Below are 27,473 nucleotides of genomic sequence, written 5' to 3'. Positions count from 1 at the left end.
AATAATTTTTTTGCACACACCGATTACGTAACACCAAAAGGAAGAGAAATTCCATCTTTGTTTAAATTGAGCAAGTTAAAAGGATATACATAACAAAAACTAAAGCTAAAGCCCATGGTACTTAATAAAACCAAGGGAACATTTAGTATTTTAGTACACACCAAAATGTTTATAAGCAAATTTAGTTAAAATTGTGTAGCATCTTTTTATTTGATCTTCCTTTGACTATGCACAAAAGGTTAATCAAAAGGTAAGAAGTGCAGTATTTTACATACACCATGAAGACCAGATACACTTGTATGCCAGTTAAACAAGCAGAAACATAGGAGTTATTTTCAAGTAAGTTGTACCTCAGTTTCAAATGTCATTATCTCCACTTTTGAGGTTCCCTGGTTATATTACAAGTAATATCTAAAATGAGAAAATATTTTGCTTTCAGCAAAAATTGTATTTCATCTCAACCACATATGTGAAGTTATTCTAAAGCCATTCAATTCCATAGACCTTGATACTTAATGTTTAACATGACAGGAAAAGAAGCAAACTTTGTCTTATCTGTTTAAAACATTTCACCTTCATTCTAACACCCTACACCCTTACTATGTAACATTAGCAGATATTATTAGTACAAATCAGAAGTGGCCAATATTTTAACACAAACATCACTGACTACAGAGATACCTAATTACCTGAAATCATTTCACAAAAACAAAGTCTACTTTTCCAATTAAAACCTAACAAATACTTAGGTGACTATTTTCTTCTTTATATTTTTTGTATTTTCAAGTATTTTAACAATTATTTTTACAAGTCAGGAAAAAACATTAAAGTGTAGTCCTAAACTCCAAGTTCATTTTCCAAAACAAGGGATAAATTAAAAAAAAATTAAGTTCACAATTAAATTTATGCATGGACTTAAGTTTCACCTTTGTGGTATGTTGAATAATGAGTAGACATTCAGCAAGCCAATGAAAAGAAATGACAAATGCTAAACACACATAAAGAAACAAAAAACAACTAATGTAAGGAGTTACAATAAAAATCTTTATTTAAGTTTGGTCAGTACAGGTGAGATATACTGGAGTCACAGAGCAATATGCATTAACAGGATACAACAATTCATAAAAACTGAGTAACTATGCACACAGTTTCTTAAACATTCAGTCACCTAAAGAGAAAATGCACAGATGTATGGTGGAAAAAACTGTATCTAACACTGAAACTACTATAGGACTCCTTCAACAAGTCCAACTTTCAGTGATAAACTACTGTACTGGGCAGACCTGGCAGTCATAAACCCACAGCTACGCTAACAAGTCTGAACGGTGCGTAAGTACAATAACAGCATGAATAAGAATGCCCTTACACAGCACAGGTTCTAGGATAGACACAGATTTAAACAGACATCATTGTGTTACACTTTAAGGAAAGGTTTCCATTTACAACTTCACATTAACTCATATAAAAATAACCTGACCCTACACAAAATGTCCTTTTAGCAACATTCAAAGTAATTAACTGTTACCGTTTCCAAAGTGGCAGAGGTATTGAAGCAAAAAGAAAAAAAAAAGAAAAAAAAAAGAAAAAAAGAAAAAGGGAAAGGAAAAAAAAAAAAACACCCACAAAAAAGGCAAATTGTGACAAAAGTATGCGTTAATTTTCTGGACAGTATCCTCTCCCAAATTAAATGACACTGTATAAAAATTTGCTGGAAAAATTTTTTACAAAACTGAACCCTGTACATTTACACTTGAGTCCAAGCCATTCTGAACGTGGCGGGAACCCGCAGTTCGGTTACCTTTCCCACTCACTGTTTTCTCCTCTTGAGGGTCATGATTGGAGTCTGTGTCATTTGAGTGGTGTGTGACAGAGTTTTCACTGCCCGTGGGAGAGTCTACACTTTCATACCCCGCACTGAGTTGGTTTACGTAACTACTACCTCCTCTGCCAGTTCTCTCCTCCGAGCTGTTGGAGGCCTTATTACCATTCCCTGGTGAAGAAGGGAAGTCATCTTCGGCTGTGTCCCCCTCCCTATGAAATCCAGACCCAGACGTCCTCTGCCGGGAGGAACTGCCATTACTTGGTCCGTTGGCCAGACGACTGCAGTCTTTACCTGTGGCCTCTGCCTGTCCTACAGGCTCAGAAGATGTAGTCCTGCTGGTACTCGGGCCTGGGGCTTGAGACTGCTGCTGTTGGTACTGAGCCAACTGCTGGCGCGTCTCCTTCAGTTGTTGCTGAAGAACTAGAATGGTACTCTGCATACCCTCTACTTCTTCGTCAAGTTGAATGATGAAGTCATTCAGTTCTGTGCAAAGGAGAGTCAAACCTACTTTAATATCTCTTTTAACATATTTAAAAATATTTCTTAGTGCCTGCACAAAGCCAGGCAATCAGTAAATGTTTAAATAAACAAATAACAATTATAAAATCACAAGAGTACTTTAAAATTTTGCTTGGAATGTTAAAATAGCCATTCAACAATGAGTTTGTTTTGGGGAGGAAGGCAAAAGCTTAAAATAAATATATTAAAGCAACCAAATTTAAATTTATTCAAACTACCTAGCCACATAAAACTGGTCACAGCCCACAGAAGCTGCTCCACGTCTGCTGAGCTGGGGCCTCATGTCCAGCCCCTTACTCCTCATCCTCCGAGCCAATGTCTCAGCTCCACAGCAGGTTAGCCCCTGGGGAAGTGCGGTCCTCTACTCTAATACTCCAAAGAAGCCTATGCAGTCATCAAGGATTATCCCCCATCCAAGAACAAAATTCAGAGAAAATAACTCTTGAAAACTGATAAAAATACAGATGTCTATTAAGTTCTAAAAAGGCCTTGGGGGTGGGGGGGGGGAGTTCATTTACTACTATACAAAACCTCCTATTTACTATATTTATAAATAGTGAGAGCTAAGAACCATCACTTTGAAAAGGCAGTTTTAAAGATATTGCTTGACTAGCGACCTTCTTTGCAATTAACTACAAATTTGCAATTAATTTAATCTCCAGAGCTTGGGTATTTTTCTTACTACTAATCTTCCTCACAAAGGAGAAACGGCACGGATGAAACTATACTTGCCCAACAAAAAAAGAGATGGTGGCTGACAAGTTGCGTTTGTCTTAGCAAAGAACTATTACATCTTATTCACTAAATAGGATCTTAAAAGGTAAAATGAACTATATACTTTTATTTATTTATTATTTTTTGCCATGCCGTGCGGCTTGCAGGGACTTAAGTTCCCTGACCAGGGATGGAACCTGGACCCAGCAGTGAAAGCACCCAGTCCTAACCACTGGACCACCAGGGAATTTCCACAATCAATTATATATATTTTCAGATCCCTGGAAATAGCCAAATACTTCCAAGATTTACACTTACAGAAATTGGTTAAATGAAGATATTCCCTCTTTTAAGCACTGAATATAAATTTATATAGCTACATAATGCTTTAGTAATACAACAGCCTTTCTATCTTTTGCCAAATCCCACCCCTAAAAAACAAAAACTTCTTATGAAATTTGCACAATAAACAATTCAGGGGCTGGGGGGGGAGGCTGAGGGGACCGCTAAGATTAAATGGCTTTGTTTGCTGACTCAACTGGAAACATTTCACTTATAATTTTATAGAACCATTGGCAGAGATGAGCATATACACTCTAATCTATAATACTCATGCCTGGCAGTATTTTAAAGCCAGTGCAAACTTAACCAAACTTTTCAAAAAACCCCTTACCATCCTGACTGCTTTTAAGCTCCTCACTATATTTCTTCTGTAAAGCCAATTCTGCTTCAAGTTGTGCAATACGTCCCTGGGACAGCTGCCTTCCAAGCTCTTGATTCTCCTGGATAAGCATTCGACACTTCGCCATTAACTTTTTGCCTGTTTGGCTGTAAAGGAAAGAGCCATTCATCACAAAATGAAGACAAAACTCTCTACAACCTTCTTTGCTTGCAATTATTACAACGATAGATTTAACACGTACAGAACATAACACTATGTCACAGCAGATGCCTCCCTACAATTACCATCTTCTTTTTGGAACACATCCATCTTGTACATTTCAGTATTTTGCCAACACAGCAGCAAAAATTTTAGAAACCTAAAGAAGTACCTAAATGGCTACTTTTTGTTTCTATTAATAACTGATTCTGAAATCTATTTTTATCCCAAATTATAATTTGAAATAGAAACAGGCCAGTTAATTAACACACATTTTAGATATACAGTATTAGTAAAACACTAAGGTACTTAGCTTTATGGAACAGAAAAGTTCTTGAAAGGGTAAACGTAACATCAACCACAAATGTAAACTTCTTTAAAATACCTAATATATAAAAATCAGCACCTATAAATATATAAATGAATGAGAGTATACTTATTCCTGCTAGATCAGCATTTTTAAGGATGCCTCTTAATAGGCAGTTCTCACAAGAACGTTTATTTACTGCATTAAGTGAGGCCTGTTCAGTTACTGTTTTTAAAAAGCCTTCAGACTATTCCTATTCACCAATCCCTCATTTAATTTCATATGATATATATATACTTTTGAGCTGTCTTAAACTGGGATGGAAGTTTTTGAAATTTTAATATTGGTATGTGGTGAAGATTTTATCCATGTTGAAAAGATTACTCTTAGGACACAAAAATAAGGTTGGAGTTACTTATCATAAATAATGCAAATATGTAAGTGTGTGCCAAATCAGGAGTGCCATACTTTCAACAAATTAGTTACCAAGTGCTAGTGCAATGTACTATAGACCTATGTGCATATACACAGTAACTGCAAAAATGCAATCAATGTTCATCCCCTATATTACTATTAAGGATGAGATGAATTTGAAGTAGTGTATCAGGCAAATGAAAGCCCTATTTAAAGGAGTTAAAAGAAGAAAACAATAGAAAGTGTCAGCAAAAAAATTTTTTAACCAGTAAGGTCATTCTGAACTTTACTCCATCACAAGAATATCAAACTGTCCCTATCCAAGTTTCAAAGGTAACATCACAATTATATACTTAAATTAGCACTCTTTAAAAGTGATTCTTTCTATTCTTATTAATGAGGCTAAAGAAAAGCAGTGAAGTTTTATTGAGACACTGTTACTGGGGCTTCTGGTTGCATTTTTGCAATTGCCGTACACACACTTTTTAAATGTTTTAAGATGGGAGCACTTTGTAAATGTTTCTCATTCTTTGGCTCAGTGTTGCAAGGTTCTTTTATCAATAGCACATGTTCTAACCCAATATGATTCAAGCAAAAGTTTTTAATACATTTTCCTTACACAAATCTCTGGTAAAACCTGGGGTACCACTGCGCAAAGGAGCCTCAGATGAAAACCATGAGTTAGCATGTGGTAAGGGTTTTTTCTCTACATGGCAACTTTATTAGCTGATATTTCTGTTCATTGTTATTATAGCTCCAGATATCCCCCATTTCCTATAAGCACCCTCAGACTTTAGCCTCTAGGGAACAAGAGTTTACAAATCAAATGAGGAATAAGAAACACGCACCACCATCTAAGACAGGGACATTCCTTCCACTTTACTGCCTATGCTCCCACAACACTGCTTTCTTGCAAAGTATATAGCATTAGTGTTTACCAACCTGAGAAATCTTTTATATGAATTTTTTAAAACATAGACTATTGTAAAATCAATACATTGTGACCTGACTTAACCTCATATAAAGTATCACAAATTCTAATGCAAAAAGTATTTCATTTATGAAGTCATGCCTTTTTATAAATGCCTGTTCTAAAATAATCCTACCACTTCTAAAATTAGTGATCACTTTAAAACAAATCTTCAAAAAACTGTTCTTTAAACATTCTGTAATTTTACTATGTCATGTAAAATCTGTGTTGTGTTCATCATATCACAAAAGATGGTAAGAATCCAATTACAAGTAACTTGTCTTCGGAATCATTTTACCAAAAAAAAAAATCTAACTCATTCCTAAAAATCAAATAACCCACAAAGAAAATACAATAGGAAATAATTTAAGAGAATGATTTATAAAAAAGAACGGACACTGTACACTGCTTTGTTATCAAGGGGAAGGGAGACAGGGTATTCTGAAGAGGTGTACACACAAGTACTTAAATGTTTAAATGCAAACTGAAAACTGTCAAAACACTGCAATATATCCCTCTAACTACTCTAAAATATACGCATTGTCACATGTATGAAATATTTTAACTGAAGTGGACAACATAATTCATGAGATCTTTCTTAAAACAGAATAAAAAAGTGGAAAACAAAACAAAACCCACATAACCCATTCTATTTGAATTATTCCAGACAGAGTATTGATTGAGGACTATTTGTTTCAAATTAATGATGTATTTATACCACCTGATGAACTCTGGCTTATAGCCTACTTTTTACAAAATAAAAACCCATTTATAGGTAATTAAAGTAAATTATGATTTACTAATACAATGAAAATATTATATAACCATTAAAAATGGTAAGTAATTTAAATATAGTAAAAAAAATGGGGAAATGCCCAAGGATAAAGTGGGGTGGGGAAAGCCCTGGCACAAATCATCTGTATGTATGTATACATGTATGTCACATTTGTTTAAAATCTATATATATATATATATATATATATATATAATTACTGTATATGCACACAAATTATCTTAATGATACCCAAGAAATTTAAAAGTGCTTACTACTCCTGCGGAATAGAACAGGGAAGGGCAAGGTCACACCCAGGAGTAAAACTCACTTTTCACCTCCACTTTTATTTACACTGTTTCAATTTTATACATTAGCATGTGTTACCTTATTAATTAAAAAAAAGTTTTTAACAGTAAGAAGAAAAAACCCACTTCAAGGTGACTGTTACCTAAGTGGCAAAGAAAGATGCTTGGCTAAATTTGAGTACATGTTAATGATACCTTTTATGAATTATTTCCTGACCTACTGAGAATACACAGGCCTTCTCTACTGTGATCTTAAATGGCATAACATATACACAAAAGCCTTAGATCGGGCACAAGAAGCCAATTTCAAACAGATTTGGTTACTTACCCTCCAACCCCCACAAGCAGTGAGAATTTTAGAAGCGATTTCTTGCCGTGAAGTCACACAAACCACTTCTCCAGCCCACCCTCTGCCCCACAACCAGTTCCCTAAAGCACACACATACAAGATACTTACAATTGATTTGAATGATTAAGAGAGAACTTAAGTCACCCTTGTTAAAACTGCACTTAAACGTTGGGGCAATCTGGAACATTTATCTTCCACTCATCTTAGACTCCATTATCACCAAGTGAAAATTCGAATTGGTGACTTATAGAATGATCTGACGAAAAAATTCACCTCCAGGATTGGATGGAAGCATGAAGAAAATAATGCCTCATTTATCTAAATGATCAAATGAATTTGCTAGAAATGATCACTATACCTTGTTTTTTTTTTTTTTTTTTCCAATTCACAAAATGTCTCACTTAGGCCAGCCCACAGTTCCAATACATTCTGTCCCCAATCTTCTGGCAGGCACCCTGTGAAGCTGTCCCACATTAATGTCTACTGCAATATCCTGGGACAAGGTGTCAAAAAGCAACAAGTGTCAAGTCTCCTTGTCTTTTATGATACCAGCTGGAAAAAAGTAGGTCTTTAAAAAATGAGACACAGAGCCTTTTCCTTCACTTTGAAGAGCACAGCAACAATTTTTTCGAAATCAGTCTGCTCTCACAGCCCCCCCAAAACCAAAATGTTAAAAGTACAACAAAATCATCATAGTAATCCTTGAACTTAAAAAACAAAACAAAACCAAAAACAAAACAAAAAAAAAACCCAACTATTTCAAGGCACATTTAATTTAATATCAAGAGTGCAATACAAAAGGCCCAAATACAATGAAGGAACACATTCCCCCATTAACACCAACGACAATGCTCTTTCAACATGTGCCTGTTGAATGGAATGGGGATTTCATAAATTTCACTACTGAAAAAAATAACGCAGTGAGTCTCATCACAGCTAATATCCTTATACAATCTAGTTGTGAAATGAATGTTTATAATGCTTCAAACAGTTTAGACCTGAAGTTTGATACCACACCTTCATTATTTGTACAGTCCTCAATAAGATTATCTACAGTATTAGCAACCATTCAGAGAACAAACCATTGAGTGAAACCACATTGATTTAAGGCTCAATCAAGTAATATGGAGCCCCAAACTAAATGGTTAAATATATGAACTACTTGTACTGACATCTATTATTTGATTCTCTCATGACTATTAAGTTGGTTCTTAGCAAATAAATCCTTTAAAGGCAAAATTCACCTCATTTGAGTTTGACCCAGAAGTTCAACAACAATCACGAAGTCCACAGTCTTATTGGCAAAACTGATATACAGTGTCTCTAAGTCACTATGCTCAAGGTTAAGAGCGATGCATATTCCATCTTTACATTTACTGGAATTTTACATGTTCAATTCATGATTTTAAATCTCTAGGTTTTCATTCCTCCAAACTGTCTGAAGACACAGTGTGCCACAGACTTAAGACTTCTGTTTCTCCCTCTATTTTCTTCAAACAGAAACATTTCTCAAGTGTCTACATGTTCTAGAAGGGGAATTTTTCGGAGGTGGCCACTTCTTCGGAATAGTCCGACGCCATCAGGCCTCTGAAGCAAGGGGAGGGGGAAGAGAAAAAAGCTGAAACACAAGGTTCATCTGGTAAGTTTTACATTAACCATTACAAGCTGGATAGTATAAGAATGTGGCTTTTTGGCTCAAAAAGTCTGAGTCTTGGTGTGGAAACGAGTACTTGGCTGTCCCACCACAGCTTTCTCGTAGTGGGACTGTCAGGGAAGTCTTGACTGGGGAGTATGATTTGTTTACCTATCAGGCGTAAACTTCCAGGCACTCAGTTCATTTTGGGCTTGTTCCAGTTTGTCTTTAGTCTGTTCCAGTTCACCTTTCATTTTTAGGAAAAACAAGTTGATCGCTGGGTCTACCATTGTTGATCTCAGTTGGGCAACGCTAGGCTGCTGGACTTGCTTGAGGTACTGGATTTGAGTCTGTGCAAAGCAAAAAAACGCCAATTACTACCAAATCCAAGGAAACATACTTAAGAAGAGATAAAATCCCTTTCATTCACCGGATTTACCAACTTGTTTTGTTAAGTCCTTTCCCCCCTTGATCATAAAATCCTCTAAAGTACAAATTAAAAACAACTACTTGGGAATTCCTTGGTTAGGAGGGTCTAGTGGTTAAGAGTCAGTACTCTCACTGCTGGGGCCTGGCTTCGATCCCTGGTCAGGGAACTAAGATCCTGCACGCTGTGCAGCCAAAAAAGAAGAAAAAACCCCCCCACGAAACTATTTAAGGTTATCCATGTAGGAATAAAGGCCATTTGATTGCACTCCGTATTTAGAAACTTCAAATATAAGGAGACTAACACGTTGGCAACCAAAACAGTACAAAATCAATCAATCCATCACTGTTATATTTACTAAAAATGCTGATGCCCACTGGGGAAAAAAAGCAAAGTTTAAAATATTACTTATGTAAGTAAATCTGTGCTTATGGGAAATTAGTCTATATACAAGTTCCCTAAAAATACACCAGGTTACAAGGTTATAATTTAAAACATATTTGCATTTCTAAATTTAAAAATGTATAGTACTTACATATTTACATGAGTTGGCATTACAGCTTTATAAACAGCACCTTAACCCAAAATTAAGCATTTTTTTCCCCTCCAAGTAGGTTTGAATCACAGCATTGTAAGGCTGGAAGGTGACTGACCTGGTCCAAACTGCTTATTTTTGAGAGATTAGATAAGCCAACTGTCCAAGGATAGTTAGTTCAGTGCCAGTACTGAAACTAGAATTCTTGTTCTCAAGCCTCCTGACTCCCAATCTAGGGCTTTTCCCACCATACCAAAACCCTCTGCTTACATATGAAACCTTCAACTTCAACTTTGGTTGTACTATTTACTAGCACACTAAAAATACATTTCTAAAATATGAGATACAGTGTATCATCATTAAATGCATCACTTTCTTCACACCCAAAGTAGATCTGGTTCAAGATCCTGCTCCAAACTAAACCTTAAACAGGACTGAAACTAAGGCTTCCCTGGTTGCGCAGTGGTTGAGAGTCCGCCTGCCGATGCAGGGGACACGGGTTCGTGCCCCGGTCTAAGAAGATCCCACATGCCGTGGAGCGGCTGGGCCTGTGAGCCATGGCCGCTGAGCCTGCGCGTCCGGAGCCTGTGCTCCGCAATGGGAGAGGCCACAACAGTGAGAGACCCGCGTACCGCAAAAAAAGGACCGAAAGTAACATTCCCTAAGCAGCTAATTTCTACCATAAAAGATACAAGTATAGTAGGATACATTTAGTTAGTATTTCACTGAGCAAAGAGAACTATTTTTTCCTCTTTTAGCTTAAGGAATTTTAAAAGTAACTCATTTTAAACCAAAAAGTACACCTATTTATTCAATATAATGCAAGCTGCTGAGGTAATCTAACAGGAATAAAGCATGCCATGTAACATATAGCATGTACCGCTATCGCTAAAGAAAACACTGCCTCTCCTACACAAACATAGTTACTAGTATTTAGATTACACAGTGAACGGCCCTCATCTGCTACACATAAGCTTGCCATTTCCTTGTGTTTGCTCCTGCTGCCCTCTCTGCAAAACTTCACTGTGTTCTAACTGAAAGAGCAGTGAGTTCTTCGGCTGGCCTGTGCAGAGAAGAGCTGTAAAAAAATGTGGCTGGAAAAAGTTAGGTTCTACTTGAAAAAACTCTTCAATATAGGCTGAGATGACAAAAGGGTGATGAGGCATCACCAAAGGCCCTGACTGGGCATAACGTGATCAAAACCGCCTGTGTGTGGAATGGCTGCACAATCACTGAGATGAGTCAACAGCACATACTATCTAGGCAAGTGTTAAGAAGTATCTGGACTAGAATGTCAAGAACAGGATTCAAGAGATAAAAAGAAATCAGGATGCACTGGTTTTATGAGACATCATCAGCACCATCTATTCACACTCTATCTACCAGGTGCTAGCACTCTGAAGGTAAGATTCATCCTTTGCATGTATAAGCATCTGGCACAGTGCCATGTTAACAGGGAAACCTAAAACTATTAATGAGTAAATGGTAGAACCTAGAGTCCTAACTATCACAAGAAGAAAGAATTAAATGGTTTTGAGACTAGGCCCTCGAGAAGTAGTACTCATACCATTAGATGTGAAAATCCTAAGCAAAAAAAAAATTGAATGGGATGGGTGGGTGTTACAGAAAAGAAACAAAAACAAAAACCTTATATTCAAAATGTTGGTAAGACTTCTTGGAACCAGGTATCTAGGTTAAAAAAAAAAAAAAACCAAAGGTGGGAATGGTCAATAGTTGAAGTTAGGGAAAGTAAAGACATGAGTGCTGAGAAAGAGAAATTTCTTAATACGTTCATTAGTGACTTTACAGAAAAAATATCAGTGGCACTGCAGATGGAAACTAAATTGGTAAAAACAAAAGGAATGGTGAGAAGATAGAGAAAATAACAGAGGCTACTCTTTAACAGGTAAAGAAGTCATTTTGAAGAAGTGAAGGGGACTTCCCTGGAAGTCCAGTGATTAAGACTCTGCACTCCCAACGCAGGGCACAGGGGGCGTGGGATCAATCCCTGGTCGGGGAACTAAGATCCCACATGCCACACAGCACAGCAAAAAAAAAAAAAAGAAGGAAAAGGGACTAAAGACTTGTGGAAATGTGGACAACAGACAGCGTCTGCACAAGAAGAATAGGGATTGTGATTAAGCCCTAAAGAACATTTTATTGGTGAGAGAAGAAACAGAACTGTGCCCCACAGATTATTAGTCTCCAGTGACCAGAATATTGCCTTATGCACTAGATTTTAATAACTATCAAATGGAGATTACACAAAAAAATTCAGGAAAATTTCAGCTTTTAAGATGAGAAACAACACGGAATTCCCTGACGGTCCAGAGGTTAGAACTCAGCACTTTCACTGCAGGGGCCTGGGTTTGATCCCTGGTCAGGGAACTAAGATCTCGCAAGCCGCGCAGTGCAGTCCAAAAACAAAAAAAACCAAAGAAAGAAAGAAAGAAAAAACGATTAGGAACAACAGGAATAGAGCTGCCCCTATTTTATATAACTGACATATACAAACACCAAAAGAAAGGGCTAAGACTGTCAAAGACAGCATAAAACTGACTCTAAATTCAACCCCAGAGCTAAAGGATCAAATATATCATTAGATTTCAGATCTATGTAGACATGGCAAATAGTACGAATGAAAGATTAACAATTAAAAGACATGGTAGAAGTTGACGATACTAAGAAAAATAACTTTATACAGAAAGGGGTAAAGACAGCAGAGGAGAAACTAATCAGACGGCTTGCTTAGTAAAGAGTAAATGCTGCTTATACCCTCAGATATCAGTTACTTAAAGATATCTGAACCAATATACTAATTCTTATAAATCATGGAGATTTCAGAGAATAATTTAAGATTTTTGACTTCTTGGCCACAGAAAAATTACTTTAAATCCAATAATGAAAGGTTATCTATCAAAATTTTACATTTAGCACATTTAAGCTCAAAGCATTTCTACCTTAACAAAATGTGCATCTATAATTCCTATTAAGTAACAAAATTAGCTTAATGTGAATTAATACATGTCATCATGACCCAAAACCCAATTCCTCAAAAAGACTTTAAAACATTTGAAATACTTACAGTACACTCCTGCATCTCTTGCTCCTTGGTTGCTAGTCGCATTACAAGAATGTTTTCCCTGCGTGCAGACTCTTGCTGTTGTTACTTTAGTTTTTCTTCAGATTCCCTTAAGCCAGTTACATCATTAGCTGATGATTAAAGGAAAAAAACCCCCAACATCATGAAATATAATTTTCAAGATCAAACTGAACTAACCAAAAGAAAGTTCTGATTGCCTTTGAACAGATGATAAAAACCATGGTAACAAGTTTAAATCTTTACTTTCTATTCTACCAATGCTTCTGTAACAATGAAATCTGTTCCTGATCATGAGCGCTCTTTTAGGAGTTAGTGCTGTTATACGGGTCCACAGCCACTTAATGCTAGACGGGATTACGTTGTTATAGTCTAATCTGTTGCCAACAAACACCAGGAAACTTCATTATTTGCATTTGTTTATACTATGAAGTATTCACAAAGTCCTGATTAGTACTGTTTTTAACCTATTCAATATAAACATGCCCATAACTGCAGAGATAATTATTACTTTAAGTTTTCATAATGTTCACAACTTCTATGGATTATACTATAATCATAAAATAATTGAGATTTTAGGATATTAAGCTTTCTGAACTTGGAAAAGTGTACTGGTTTTTATACTCACAAATATTATGTTACTCTAACTCAGTGAAAAGTGACAAAGACTAAATTGGTCTGAAATGATAAACTTCGTTGTATTATTTTTAGCAAATGTTGAAAAATCCATAAATACACACAGCTATATCCTGTTACAATTTAAGCTATCATAAATTTAATACTGGTTGCTTCTCTCTTCTAGAGTAATAACTCATGCTTCACTTGAAATTTCTCTGTGGAAGGGACACATCAAGGAAAGTTTCAAGTAGTTGTGAATTTCCCTATCTATGCTCTCTCAGAACCTTGTAGTTCAGTTAAAAGAGAAGTGCTATTATAAGATTATTGCATGTTGGTCTTCTCCAATGACTGCGAACTGTTCAAGAAGACAGAGCATGTCTCATTCACCTATTTCTTAGCACCCAGCATAGTGCCTGGACAGAGCTCCTCAATAAAATGCTTGAATAAAAATTACTTAGTAAAACCAGTTATCCTGTGCTTATAACAACAATCTAAAATGCAATAGTCACATAGTCTTTAGAAAGCTAAAACTCAAACTTACAGTTAAGATCTGTGTACTTGCCCTCCAAAGCTTGTACATATGCTTCATATTGTTTCCACCTAGTACAAAAATAAATCCATATTAGTTATGTTTAAATTGCTTTTATTAAATATACTAGAAAACCACATCCATAAGCTTTAAATAATACTGAGAATTCCACTGCATGAATTTTAATGTCTCTTCCATTTTGAGATAACTAGAAATCTAGTTTAACCCATAATAAATGAGTCACTTCAAAATTATTCCTTCTCAACTTACAGGAGTTAGGTAAATGGAAATACAGAGAAAAGTGTTCCCTGCTGAAAATACACCAAGCAGTGTTCCCGTGGGTCAGATCACACACCATACAGGACTTTGTATCACTGATGTTCAGCATGTTGCCTGGATTATGGAAGCTGACTGAAAAACTTAACCCTACTTTTCAGATATGCTCTCCACCTCAAACAAAAGGCATTTAAAAAACATGCCTAGGGACTTCCCTGGTGGTGCAGTGGTTAAGAATCCGAATGCAGGGGACATCGGTTCGAGCCCTGCTCTGGGAAGATCCCACATGCTGCGGAGCAACTAAGCCCGTGTGCCACAACTACTGAGCCCACGCTCCAGAGCCCGCATGCCGCAATTATTGAAGCCTGCGTGCCTAGAGCCTGTGCTCTGCAACAAGAGAAGCCACTGCAATGAGAAGGCTGCCCACCGCAAAAAAGAGCAGCCGCTGCTCGCCACAACTAGAAGAAAGCCCGTGTGCAGCAACGAAGACCCAACGCAGCCAAAAATCAATAAAGTTAAATAAAATTTAAAAAACATTAAAAAAAAAATTTTTTAAGTGCCTGATTATAAGGGACTGAAGGTTATCTCGGCTCTTATGTGAAAATACCACGTGATTCTCTCAAAGTAAAAAAAAAAAAAAAAGTGTGGGGGGAGAGAACATACTATTTTTCAAAAGCATATCTAATTAGCAGAAACAACTTCCATACATGCCATATGCCATCAGGACCTTTCTTCATTATATTCCTCTACCCTCAAAATATAGGCCATATTAGCTGCTCTTGGCAATTACTGCAGATAACAAACTTTCCCCAGTCTTACATTTAAGCAACTGCTCCTGGAAAGTAAGCCGCCTGCCACCTTGCTTACTGAAGAGCTGTTTTCAAAGTGCTCTTCAGTTACAGCTAACTAAAATTTACTTTGATTTTAGAAAATATTTTTATAATCTTAAAACCTCTGACAAAGGGCTTCCCTGGTGGCTAGGGGGAAAAAAAAAAAAAAAAAAAACCCTCTGACAAGTTTGCTATGAGATTTATTAACATTACAACACAATGAACAAAAATATTCCATAATATCAAGCTAATCCATTCTACATAAAGACTAGGCCAAGGGCATGCTCATTTTTACGGCCTCTACAACCTAGGACACAAAGAGGAGTTCATTCAACATTTTGGGATGAATAAAGATGTTTTGTGGAGGTTATATAAGAACTATTTATTTTAGAGGAAACGAGAAATATAAAAGCTCAGGGACCTCCCTGGTGGCGCAGTGGTTAAGAATCTGCCTGCCGATACAGGGGACACGGGTTCGAGCCCTGGTCCAGGAAGATCCCACATGCAGCAGAGCAACTAAGCCTGTGTGCCACAACTACTGAGCCTGCGCTCTAGAGCTCGTGAGCCACAACTACTGAGCCTGCGCTCTAGAGCCCGCGAGCCACAACTACTGAAGCCCGAGTGCCTAAAGCCCATGCTCCACAACAAGAGAAGCCACTGCAATGAGAAGCCCGTGCACCACAATGAAGAGCAGCCCCTGCTCGCTGCAACTAGAGAAAGCCCACGCGCAGCAACAAGACCCAATGCAGCCTTAATTAAAAACAAACAAAAAATATATACATAAAAGCTCAAACCACAAACATCCTCATCAAGTAGAAAAAAGAGACTAAGTAGCAGTTAATTTAAAATCACAAAGAGAATTAATGAGAAAAAACCTACTTAAAAGTCATAAATGAGAAGTCCCTAAATAAATTAAACTACCTCAAGAATATAAACTGCACATGATTTTAAAAACCTTAAAGGTAATTTAACATAAAAAATTGTTCCTGGTTTTTAAATTAAGATTATAATACCGATTTCTCCCCCAACAGTTAAATCAAGAGACGGCACATACTAACGAGAGGAATTATCTAAGAAAGGATAAAGGCAAGGAGTGTACCATATCAGAGGTACAAAGAGAACATCAACAGTATATCACAAGCGTCTACATCAGCAGGAAAGGGCAGAAGTATTTTAAAATACTAAGTATTTAAATTTTATGTGCAGGAAAATGAAGGTATGCAATAGAAAAACTTCTATGCATGAGATTACGGTAAAGGAAAATAAAGAGCATGTCTGCAATAGAGTGTAGCTAGTTAAGTAAACAAGGGTGGGAAATTATCGGGCTCTAGGAAACAATGGAGCATGTCATCTGTGTTTCCCTATCTTATAAAACCACCTTTTCTCTCCCCAACTTCCACTCTGTTAAATTTACTCAGTTCCTCAAGTAAAAATTCCTTGAAATTTCTAGAGGAAAAAGTTCAATGAACTTGCAAGTTGCCCTGAAAAATTCATTTTATTTTTATCTAAAAGTTACCTCGTAAAAAAATTACCATAGTGATAAAATGCAAAAAGAATATATTTAAGTTATAAAATACAAAACATGTGTGATCCTATTTTCTGATTTCTTACATTTGAAAAACGAATAATATAATGCTGTACTTGACAATCTGCTTTAGTAAGACATTTTAAGATAACCACAGAAATTCAGAGCTGGAAGTCATCTTTAAAAGTAATTTAATCCAACTGCTTTAACTTGCAGATAATAAAAATAAAGATATATAAAGTTAAATGAGTTGACCAAGGTCACAGTTATGAGAAAGAGTAACTCTGCTTCACCAGTAAATAATATATTTCTTCCACAACGAGAAGACTATCCTTAAGGAGTACAACTTTTCCATATGTTACGCAGAAAAGTAAAAAAATTAACTACATCAAAACAAGTCTATTCATTTGGTAAACTGAAAGCTTCCTGAGAACAGGGTCTTTCCCCATAGCAAGTTATACACATGAAGTACAAATGCTTTTCAAGTTAAAGTTCTGAATATTTGCCCTCTACAAGAAAAAAAGTCAGGTTACCTATCAGTCTAGAAGTTACCCAAGCTAGTGCTTTAGTTCTTTAAAGTGTTATGCTTTCCCCAATGTTTATATAATGAAGAAATAGGCCGTAGGAAAGAGGTTCAAAAAATATATTAAATGATTTAAGGATGTATCAACATTAAAAACAAAACAATACCTCACATAAACACTATAGTACAGAATCACAACATAATAATGTTCTATAGAAAGATTTTTATTTGGTAAAAGAACATTTTACCTGAGAATTAATTCATCTCGTGCCATAACTTTGAAGTCTGTTTCACTCAGTCGAACCTATAAAGAGAATTATGATACAAACTAAGTGCTCTTTCTAAAAGTTTTAAATATTAAATACCACTGGCACTTATATTCTTATTTTTATGAAGACAGGATCATACTTTTAATCCCTCAACTGCTGGTTTCTGTTATTAGGAATCCCCTTTTTACCAAAGACACACAAAGCTCCTCCCAAAAGGAAGCCTGTACTGAAATGTCTGAAACTTAAATGGCTCAGTACATACTACGACGTTTTTTAAAAAAAAGTCTTGGGTTTCCCTGGTGGCGCAGCGGTTAACAATCTGCCTGCTAATGCAGGGGACACGGGTTCGAGCCCTGGTCTGGGAGGATCCCACATGCTGCAGAGCAACTGGGCCCGTGCGCCACAACTACTGAGCCCGCGTGCCAACTACTGAAGCCTGCACGCCTGGAGCCTGTGCTACACAACGAGAGGCCGCGATAGTGAGAGGCCCACGCACCGTGATGAAGAGTGGCCCCCACTTGCCACAACTAGAGAATGCCCTCGCACAGAAACGAATACCCAACACAGCAAAAATAAATTAATAAACTCCTACCAACATCTAAAAAAAAAAAAAAGTCTTATTTTTTGGAACGAAGTTTTTAAAAGTTGGACTATTTGTTATCTTTAAAACAGGTATCATTATTAGGAAAATGCAAATTAAAACCCAATAAGCTATCACTACACCCTATTAGAATGGCTAAATAAAAAAATAGTGGTAACACCAAATACTGAGTGAAGATGCAGAGAAACTGAGCCTTCATACATTGCTAGTGAGAAAGTAAAATGGTACAGCTGCTCTGGAAAATAGTGTGGCGAATCCTTTTAAAACTGAAAATGGATGTTCCATGCAACTCAACAGTTGCACTCTTAAGCACATATTCCAAAGAAATGAAAATTTATTTTCACACAGAAACTTGTACACAAATGCTCACAGCAGCTTTATTTGTAATAGCCAAAAATTGGAAACTACCCAGATGTCTTTCAACAGGTGAATAGTAAACTATGATACCATGAAATACAGCAATACAAGAAACAGACAACTGACATATGCAACAACTTGGATAAAGCTGAAGGATATTATGCAGTGTGGAAAAACTCAAAGGATATGTAATACAGCATAATTTCACATATACGACATTTGTGAAATAGCATAATTTTAGAAATGAAGAACTGATGAGTTGTTGCCAGGGGTTAAGTTAAGAATGGAGTGGGAGAGGATGGATGTGGCTATAAAAAATGGCGTAAGAGACACTTATGGTAATGGTTCAGGTAACTATTTTGGTTGTGGTGCTGTTTACATTAAGTTACAAGTGATAACACTGTACAGAGCCACACACAGAATGCACGCATAACCAGGGAAGTCTGAATATGCTCTGTGGATTGTACCAATGTCAAGTTCCTGGTTTTGATGTTCTTATGCAAGATGTCTGACAGTTATGCAAGATGTTAACGCTGAAGGAGGCTGGGTAAAGAGTGCACAGAACCTCCCTGTACATTTCTTTTTTTATAAAGTTTTTTTTTTTGCAGTATGCAGGCCTCTCACTGCTGTGACCTCTCCTGTTGCGGAGCACAGGCTCCGGATGCACAAGCCCAGCGGCCATGGCTCACGGGCCCAGCCACTCCACGGCATGCGGGATCCTCCCAGACCGGGGCACGAACCCGTGTCCCCTGCATCAGCAGGCGGACTCTCAATCACTGCGCCACCAGGGAAGCCCTAAAGTTTTTTGGGTTTTTTTGATTTATTTTTGGCTGCGTTGGCTCTTTGTTGCTGCATGTGGGCTTTCTCTAGTTGCAGTGAGTAGGGGCTACTCTTCGTTTCTGTGCGCTGGCTTCTCATTGCGGTGGCTTCTCTTGTTGCAGAGCACAGGCTCTAAGCATGCAGGCTTCAGTAGTGGCACGAGGGTTCAGTAGTTGCTCTGCAGCACGTGGGATTTTCCTGGACCAAGGCTTGAACCCATGTCCTCTGCATTGACAGGCGGATTCGTAACCACTGGGCCACCAGGGAAGCCCTTTTTTTTTTTTTTGCTGCACTGGCTTTCGTTGCAGTGTGGTCTTTCTCTAGTTGCGGCGAGTGGGGGCTACTCTTCCTTGTGGTACACGGGCTTCTCACTGCAGTGGTTTCTCTTGTTGCAGAGCATGGGCTCTAGGTGCACAGCTTCAGTAGTTGTGGCACATGGGCTTAGTAGTTGTGGCTTGTGAGCTCTAGAGTACAGGCTCAGTAGTTGTGGCGCACGGGCTTAGCTGCTCCACAGCATGTGGTATCTTCCCAGACCAGGGCTCGAACCTGTGTCCTCTGCATTGGCAGGTGGATTCTTAACCACTGCGCCACCAGGGAAGCCCCCTCACTGTACATTTCTTTACAACTTCCTATGAATCAGTAATTATTTCAAAATAAAAAGTTCTTTAAAGTGGGCATAATATTCTAATGAGATGAAATTGCTTTGCAAATTGAGAAATATGAAATGTTTTCTCTATACCAAAAGAAGATTGTAAAGCTGAGGCACCTCTCCTACTTTAATATAAAATTAAGTCTTATTAATTTCCCTTATAAGATATTAAAACATTTTTTATAAAAATGTTTCAAATTGTAGCATTTACCAGTAACATGTTACTATCAGAAAACAGAAAAGGGAAAATCATTATACCAGAATATATTAAAAGCCTAACAGAAAGCACCCAGTAATTCTCAAGACTGTTAAAGCACTTGACCCCAAAACCTAGGACAGAAATTTCCGTAACATTTACTATTTAAATTGTCCACTTAAATATTCACTGGTTAATAAGCACATACCCCTACTTTCCCAACTGAATTACAAATACCTCTTAGAAACTGTTATTCTTTTGTAACCTCTTTTGTGTGTGTGTCACAGTGACTAAACTGAAGATAAAATGGGGAAAATGAGACTAGAAAATAAAACTTCAGAGGAAATGGTAGAATCTAAGAACCAACTAGCTGTAAACTTTTTTGAAAAATATGGAAGTGGTTCTGCATTACAACCAAAGAGATTTAAGTTAGGAAAAAAAAGAAAATAAGTAACTTATAGGATCTTGTAAAATAATCTCTTATTTTGACATTATTTGTAGTTATATAGCTGGGAATATTCATATGATAAAGGCTACAAGTTGACCATGGGGATGTCATTATTACAAAAGTTTTCCAAAGGCTGAAAATATTCTAAAAATATATTACATATTAGATACAATGTCTCACACATTATACACCCATGATGCTATCAATATAAGGCAAGGAGTAAACAACAAGCAAACAATATGGATAGTGCCTTCAACTCTATTAGTCAAAAGAAGTGCTTAGAAACTGCTGAAAAAACAAACCTTTTTAGGAAGAGGTTCCTCGTTGGTCATCTTGAATCCTAGAAAAAAGGAATAAAGAGAGGAAAGTCAACTGATTTTCTTCCAGTTAAGGTAAGAAGAAAAAAAGACTGGCTTTTTCAAACGAATTTATTACTGAATTCAGTTATGACCAAATCATTCAGTTATTTTTTTAAATTAAAATAAACCTTTTAGGAACGAAATTGAGTTATTTGCAGTGAAGTGGATGGACCTGGAATCTGTCATACAGAGTGAAGTAAGTCAGAAAGAAAAACAAATACCGTATGCTAACGCATATATATGGAATTTAAAAAAGCAGTGCTGATGAACCTAAAGTGGCAGGGTAGGAATAAAGATGCAGACGTAGAGAACGGACTTGAGGGCATTGGGTGGGTTGGGGGGGGAAGCTGGGATGAAGTAATAAAGTATCACTGATATATACGCACTAGCAAATGTAAAATGGATGGCTAGTGGTAAGCTGCTGCATAGCACAGGGAGATCAGCTCAGTGCTTTGTGACCACCTAGAGGGATGCTCAAGAGGGAGGGTGGGAAGGATGCTCAAGAGGGAGGGTGGAAGGGATGCTCAAAAGGGAGGGGATATGGGGATAAAATGTATACATATAGCTGATTCACTCTGTTGCACAGCAGAAACTAATAACATTGTAAAGCATTTATACTCCGATAAAGATGTGAAAAAAATTATATACCTCTTAGACTAGTTTTAGATTTACAGAAAGGCTGCAAAGATATTACAGGGTTCCCATATACTCTGCACCCAGTTTCTCCTTTGTTAACATCTTACACTACTATTGTTATTAGGTTTTTTTTTTAAACTCTCTTATAAAAAAGTTGATCATTCTTTGTAATGTTGCCACAAAGGATTGAAAGAAACATAATCAACCACTGGACCACCACGGAAGTCCCAAAGAAATACAATTTTTCAATGCATTCTTACAACTGCCCTGTGAAAGACAAATCTGGCAGCAGAAGTAATAGGTTTGTGCTGAAGTCCGATACTGGCCTCAGGCAGTATCTCAGGCATCTTGTTGAAAGGACAGAGGAAGGGTAAGACCAGTTGCTAAGCCTTTCCTTTTACAGAATTAACATTGTTATAGTAAGGTCAAATCTATCATCCTCATGATAATTCATCACTACACAATGCAGGTATGAAGGTATTTACACCTCAATAAAAATACCCCTACATTATTTAACTTCATGTCACAGAATAATTTGTATCTCAAAATTAGCTTCTTTTATAAATTTACATAAAATTCACTTAACCCTGTTGAATAAGATTAATGACAGAAATACCCTCATTAACTTTATTATGCTTACTGAAAAGATTTGTGCTATTTCCTAATATTCAAATTTAACAAAGAGAAACTAATTTAAAGTTATTCCTAGGTATCCTTTCTAGCAGCAAAGTCATAAATGTTCCCTTACATCTTAAACTCTTTTTAGTTTATTTTACCTGCCCATACTTACTACAAACTCCAAACAATTAAATAAGTAGCCAGTAAATAACTCACAGAGATATAATGTACAACACAGTGACTATAGGTAATAATACTGTATTACGTAGATTTGAAAGCTGCTGAAAGAGTCAAAATCTTCATCACAAGAAAAAAAGTTTTGTAACTACGTATGGTGACAGATGGTTACTAGATTTATGTGGTGATCCTTTTGCAATGTATACAAACATCAAATCCCTATGTTGTACACCTGAAAATAACATGTCAATTATACGCAATAAAAATAACTTAATCAAAGAATTTACAGTGTAAAACTGAGTTTTAAAAGCTACTTGACTTCTTAATGAATATCTGAGATTCCTCAAAAGGAGATGATTTTCAATACCATTTTTTATATTACATACAATCCCAATTCAAATATTCTAATCATACTGTCACTAAACCCTGATTTTCAGATTAGGTACACTGAGTTGAAGAAATCAGTACATTTTAAGGAAAAAAATTATATATTGATCATATCATAAATTAACTGCCTTAATTCTTCCCTGTTTGGTAATCTTATCATTGGATGTAAAACAAAAACCTGAGCATATATCATTAGTTTCCGAGCTGATGGAGTTGATCAAGTCTCTATGACCAACCAATACCTATGAAGACATGACCATATTTCTACGATTTAAAAATCGGTATTTTTTCTCTGAATTGGCCCCTGCCTACTTTAACCCCCTTATCACCCAGTTTATAATCTCTGTTGCAAGTTATAGACAGCTGCTTAGTGACTGATTATCCTAACGTGACTCTAGAGTGAACCCAAGCATTTGGAAACAAACGCTCACCATGTTCACCTCCAGAGGCCTGACTACTTATATTTTAAAATGGTTTTAATGGGCATTCACTCCACTAGACTGCAACCTCTTGGAATCCACAACTCAAGTTTAACATTTCCTTTGAACTTCCCATTTGTCCAATGCTAAATAGTAGGTAAGTATCAATAACGTACTAATAACGTACTAAATTGGTACAAGAAAATTTGAGCCATTTGAACTTTTAACATACTTAAATAGTATATAAATGTGTACCTATATGTCAGTCTTCTGGTTAAATCCTTCTAAAGGCTTCCCATCTCAAAACTGTGCATGGGGTACATATACACAATGGAATATTACTCAGCCATAAAAAGGAATGAAATAATGCCATATGCAGCACGCGGGTTTCTTAGTTGTGGCATGTGGGATCTAGTTCCCCCGACCAGAGACCGAACCCTGGCCCCCTGCATAGGGAGCCCGGAGTCCTACCCACTGTACCAGCAGGGGAGTCTCCTGTTTTTGTCTTTAAGCCCCACTGCAGAATTCTTGGTGACCTCCAATTTTCAGAATTCTAAACAGCAAGTTATTTACATTTTTAACACTGGCTTATGTTCTCTCTCCTTTTAAAAAGCTTGACGCTGGGTAGATTCTAATTACACACTGCTTAAAGAATACCTACATTTTCTTTATAAAAATAGATGTTTAAATTTGTAACGTTAAGTCAGAAATAAATACAGGTTTTGTATATGTTTGCGTTTCACATGTTGGCTCTCAATCACAAGTCACTCCACATGTTATGGAATATGTGACTTGGGAAATCAAAGCATAAGCATTTAGTAAGAAATTCCTCCCTTATCTTTAGCAGATGAAAAGTCAATCTTTGCTTGAGATTCCATGATATGCCACAACAGTTAAATGGACAGTGTGGCAAAAGGCAAATTAGAAACAGGCTTAAAATTTGAAAGCATCAACATTCAACTATTTAATCAAAATAGAACCTGGTTCTCAATTCTGACTCTCCCACTGCACATGTGCTGTGAAATTTATTACTCCCCAAGGCAATTTTTTTTTAGCACAACTGACAAGCACAATACCATCTAAAGTTAATTCTAAGTTCATAAAGACAATGGATATTCCAGGTTCTTAGAACAAGCTATTCTCATATCAGAAAAACAGAATGACTGAAATATCATTTGGATTTGAACCCTGAGTCTTGAAGGGAAAAAATGAATATATACCCAGTGCTATGAATCACTTATTTAATAACCACAACTTCTAAAGTCGAAGTTAGTTTCCATTTTCCAGATGATGAAAAGGGTTATGAATCATTAGGTGATTAGCTCAGATTAAAACAGCTACTTATTTAAAAATGGGGGGGATAGAGAATGCTAGAGAATTAGCATTAGCTAGAGAATGCTAGAATTCTAGAATGCTAGAATTCTCTAGCATTAGCTAGAGAATGCAGAAAAGCAAAACAGAAAAGAAGCAAAAATTGACCAATTTGGCTACCTTTTAGCAAGTTTAAGAGGATTGGCTAAAACATGGTTTTATGTTTTATGTAAAGTTTTGTTATCCATGTGGATAATTCAGAGGTAATATAGCTCTTCAGACTGTCAGAACCACCATCTACTCCTGATGCCTTTACACTGAGAAACACCTTATGATGGAGAGTTCGGTTTTCGTAGGCTAGGTGCCTAGCATCCCAGATCCCAGTACTTCTCTGGCTCTTAGCATTATGATCCCAAGATATGCAACTCAGTTCTCCCTTAACAGAGAAGCAAGTACCAGCCAACACAACTTCAGTAAGAAATCACGTACCTTGCTGAAACTAATCACAACTAAATGTAAGCAACTAATAATCTGACACTGTATTAGCCTAGGCACTGTAGTTGAAGTGTACTTGTTAGGAATTGGAAGACCAACTTTTCTTGACTATGTATCAGTCATGTGATCTTGAGCAAGTCACTTTCTCTAGATTGCAGTCTCCAAATCAGCAAAAAGAGGATACCAGTTTTGCCTGCCCCACAAAGTGCTACAAATGTCAGTGTTTTAAGTGCCATAAAGATACTATACAAACAAAAGATATTCCAAATAAAATACTAACATTAACATAAAAGAGAATTTTAATGTGTATTTAGGAAAGATTAAAGTAAATTCCACCAACTACATTTTCAAGAGTTGAGAATGTTTATTTATAGCACTGAATGTAGCCTGATACACCGCCTTAATATCTAATGGGATATACTGTTATAGGAATATTGAAAAGTTTTGCTCTAGTAAGCTTAGTAATAGAAAATACTTAGATGCAGAAAAATGGAAGGTAATAAAAACAAGAATAAAACCAAATACTATCTACATCTTGCTTTGCAAAAGCAAAGCAACAGAAAATTTTTAAGAGCAAGAAAAATATTTTTTTTCAAGAGCAAGATAATGTACAATTGAATGAAAATGATCAAGACCTCTAAACAAAGAATATTTTCAAGGGAATTCCATATTACACCTATACATACATACAAGAGTGTACGGACTCTGAAAGCTGTAACGTACTGTACAAGTACAATTATTACAACTCTCATCTCCATGCCACAAGGCTGCTACGGATTTTCTGTATTATACCAACCCATTTCTGACAAATACTCAAAATTCAATCAGGAAAGCTATATATTATGAAGTTCTATAAATTAGATGAGCTAAGTAAAAAATAGCAGTGCCTGGGATACACTTTTATCAGTACTTTTGTCCTTTGGGAGTTAGAAATTTAGGTAGCTTGCCTAAGTTCCGCCACTGAGAAGTGAAAATACTGATCTCTTAGCTATAGCTATCTGCTTAAGATAACGTAAAATCTGAACGCACTCTAGGAATACAGCCACCAAAACCCTTGAAATTGAACCTCCTCTTTATCACAAGTCCCAATTTCTTTCCCAATTTCTAATGGACCGCAATTTCTTTCCCCAACTTGCCTAATCAGATGCTATTAAATGGCATGTGTACATATATAACATTTAGGCATCTTGAAAAGATTTTCACGGTAGCTTTATACGGGGTTTTAGATGTCTACAACATGTTTATCTGTCATAGAAATCTTAATGGTCAAAGTTTTTAAATAAAAAACCCGGTCGATAATCACTTTGTTGCACACCTGAAACTAACAACATTGTAAATCGACTATACTTCAAAAACAAAACAAAACAAAAACCCGGTAGGGCTTGTGGTGACAGACGCGTGACTTCCACGTATCTTCCTCAGCAATGGAATTAACTAAATTCTGAGAAGAAAACTACATGGACAACTCAGGACTGTAACATGATCATGAAAATATTTCTTTATCTTTTTAAATCTCGGGCAAAAGAATCGTTTCTTGCTTTATAAACACGGTTATTAAGGATTTTAACACAGTCCTCTAGGATCAAATATCCAACTGACTTCACCAAAACAAACTTGGACTTTTCCACTATGTGCTCCCTACTGACTAGTGAAATATGGTTTAAAAAATTAATAACAGCCTTACAGGGATCCGAGGTGGGACTCTAAAATTTCACGAAAACCTCTAATTCAATAAATAATTTTTCTCTTTTTAATTCAGAACGCATTCATTTAAAAATGGAAGTCTACAAGACAACGCAGCTGCAATATTAAGCAACTGCGCGACGTGCGATTTGATCAACGAACGCTGCTTTCCTTCCCCTGCTGAACTCGTTCGTGCCGCCAGTCCTCGCGCTCCGGCCGAGGTGGGAGCCGGCGACACGGGGGCGGGGACTGGACGCGCACCGAGAAGGCGGCCTCCGATTGTCGCCCGCCCCGCGGGAGCGCCCACCTAGCCCCCGGGACCCTGAGGACGGAGGTAAAATGGCCTCGGGGTGGCGGAAGTGTCCCTGCAGGCGGAAAAGCGGCGCGGCTAACGGGAGGCCGGCGGGCCCGGGAAGCCCGAGTCGCCCCCTGTGCTCCGTCCGCCCCTTCCCGGGCCGGGCGGCCGCGCCTCAGCCCTGGGGACCCCGAGATCCTCGCCGCCGCTCCGGCGAGCGGCCCGCACCTACCTCTCCTGACGGAGGCCGCGCCGGCGCCGCCCAGTCACATAGGCTGACCCCGTGCTACCCGCTCGCTGCCCAGGCCGCCCGACCCCGCTGCCGCCAGCCCCCGCGCTCCTCCTCCCGCCACAGCCCCGGCTCTCCCCTTTATTTGCAGGTCTCGCTGCCACAAAATGGCGCTGAGGGAGGAAGCGAGGTCCCGTCGCCCCACCCCCTTCCCGCTCCTCCCGCCGCCCCGCCCCGCGCCGCCCCCGGCGCCCGCCCGCTTCTCCGCCCTGCCATGTTAGCGCCCGGCCCACTCACCGACCAGTTGTCTCAGGGATGCGGCCACAGCTTCCCGCCCGCCGGGCCGAGCCGCGGGGAGGAAAGGCGAAAGGAGGGCGCCCGCTGAGGGCCTCGAGTCGCTACAGGAAGAGCTGCGCCTGGTGGCACGCCCCGCGGCCGCTGAAGCGCTGCGAGCTCGGCGGGGGCGGGGAAGGA

At 37.8% G+C, this 27,473-nt stretch overlaps 1 protein-coding gene across 2 annotated transcripts; it reads right to left on the bottom strand.

Annotated features, from left to right (window-relative positions):
- Positions 1 to 1,023: 1,023 nt before the first annotated feature.
- WTAP (WT1 associated protein) lies at positions 1,024 to 27,473 on the bottom strand. 2 transcript variants are annotated; one of them, XM_024747843.1, is made up of 8 exons: positions 27,297 to 27,473; positions 20,693 to 20,730; positions 17,300 to 17,355; positions 13,910 to 13,968; positions 12,736 to 12,863; positions 8,860 to 9,038; positions 3,729 to 3,883; positions 1,024 to 2,305 (listed from the first exon to the last, which is right to left on the bottom strand). In XM_024747843.1, exons 5-8 carry the CDS (start codon positions 12,775 to 12,777, stop codon positions 1,722 to 1,724), a joined length of 960 nt encoding a protein of 319 aa, XP_024603611.1. In that variant the 5' UTR covers positions 12,778 to 12,863; positions 13,910 to 13,968; positions 17,300 to 17,355; positions 20,693 to 20,730; positions 27,297 to 27,473; the 3' UTR covers positions 1,024 to 1,721. The 2 variants fall into 2 exon arrangements, with proteins under 2 accessions (XP_024603611.1, XP_024603610.1); XM_024747842.1 differs by lacking the exon at positions 27,297 to 27,473 and adding an exon at positions 27,003 to 27,181.

Source organism: Neophocaena asiaeorientalis, unplaced genomic scaffold (assembly GCF_003031525.2).
Source record: "Neophocaena asiaeorientalis asiaeorientalis breed wild unplaced genomic scaffold, Neophocaena_asiaeorientalis_V1.1 scaffold123, whole genome shotgun sequence".
NCBI lineage: Eukaryota > Metazoa > Chordata > Mammalia > Artiodactyla > Phocoenidae > Neophocaena > Neophocaena asiaeorientalis.
This window is presented reverse-complemented; position numbering and strand designations above follow the sequence as displayed.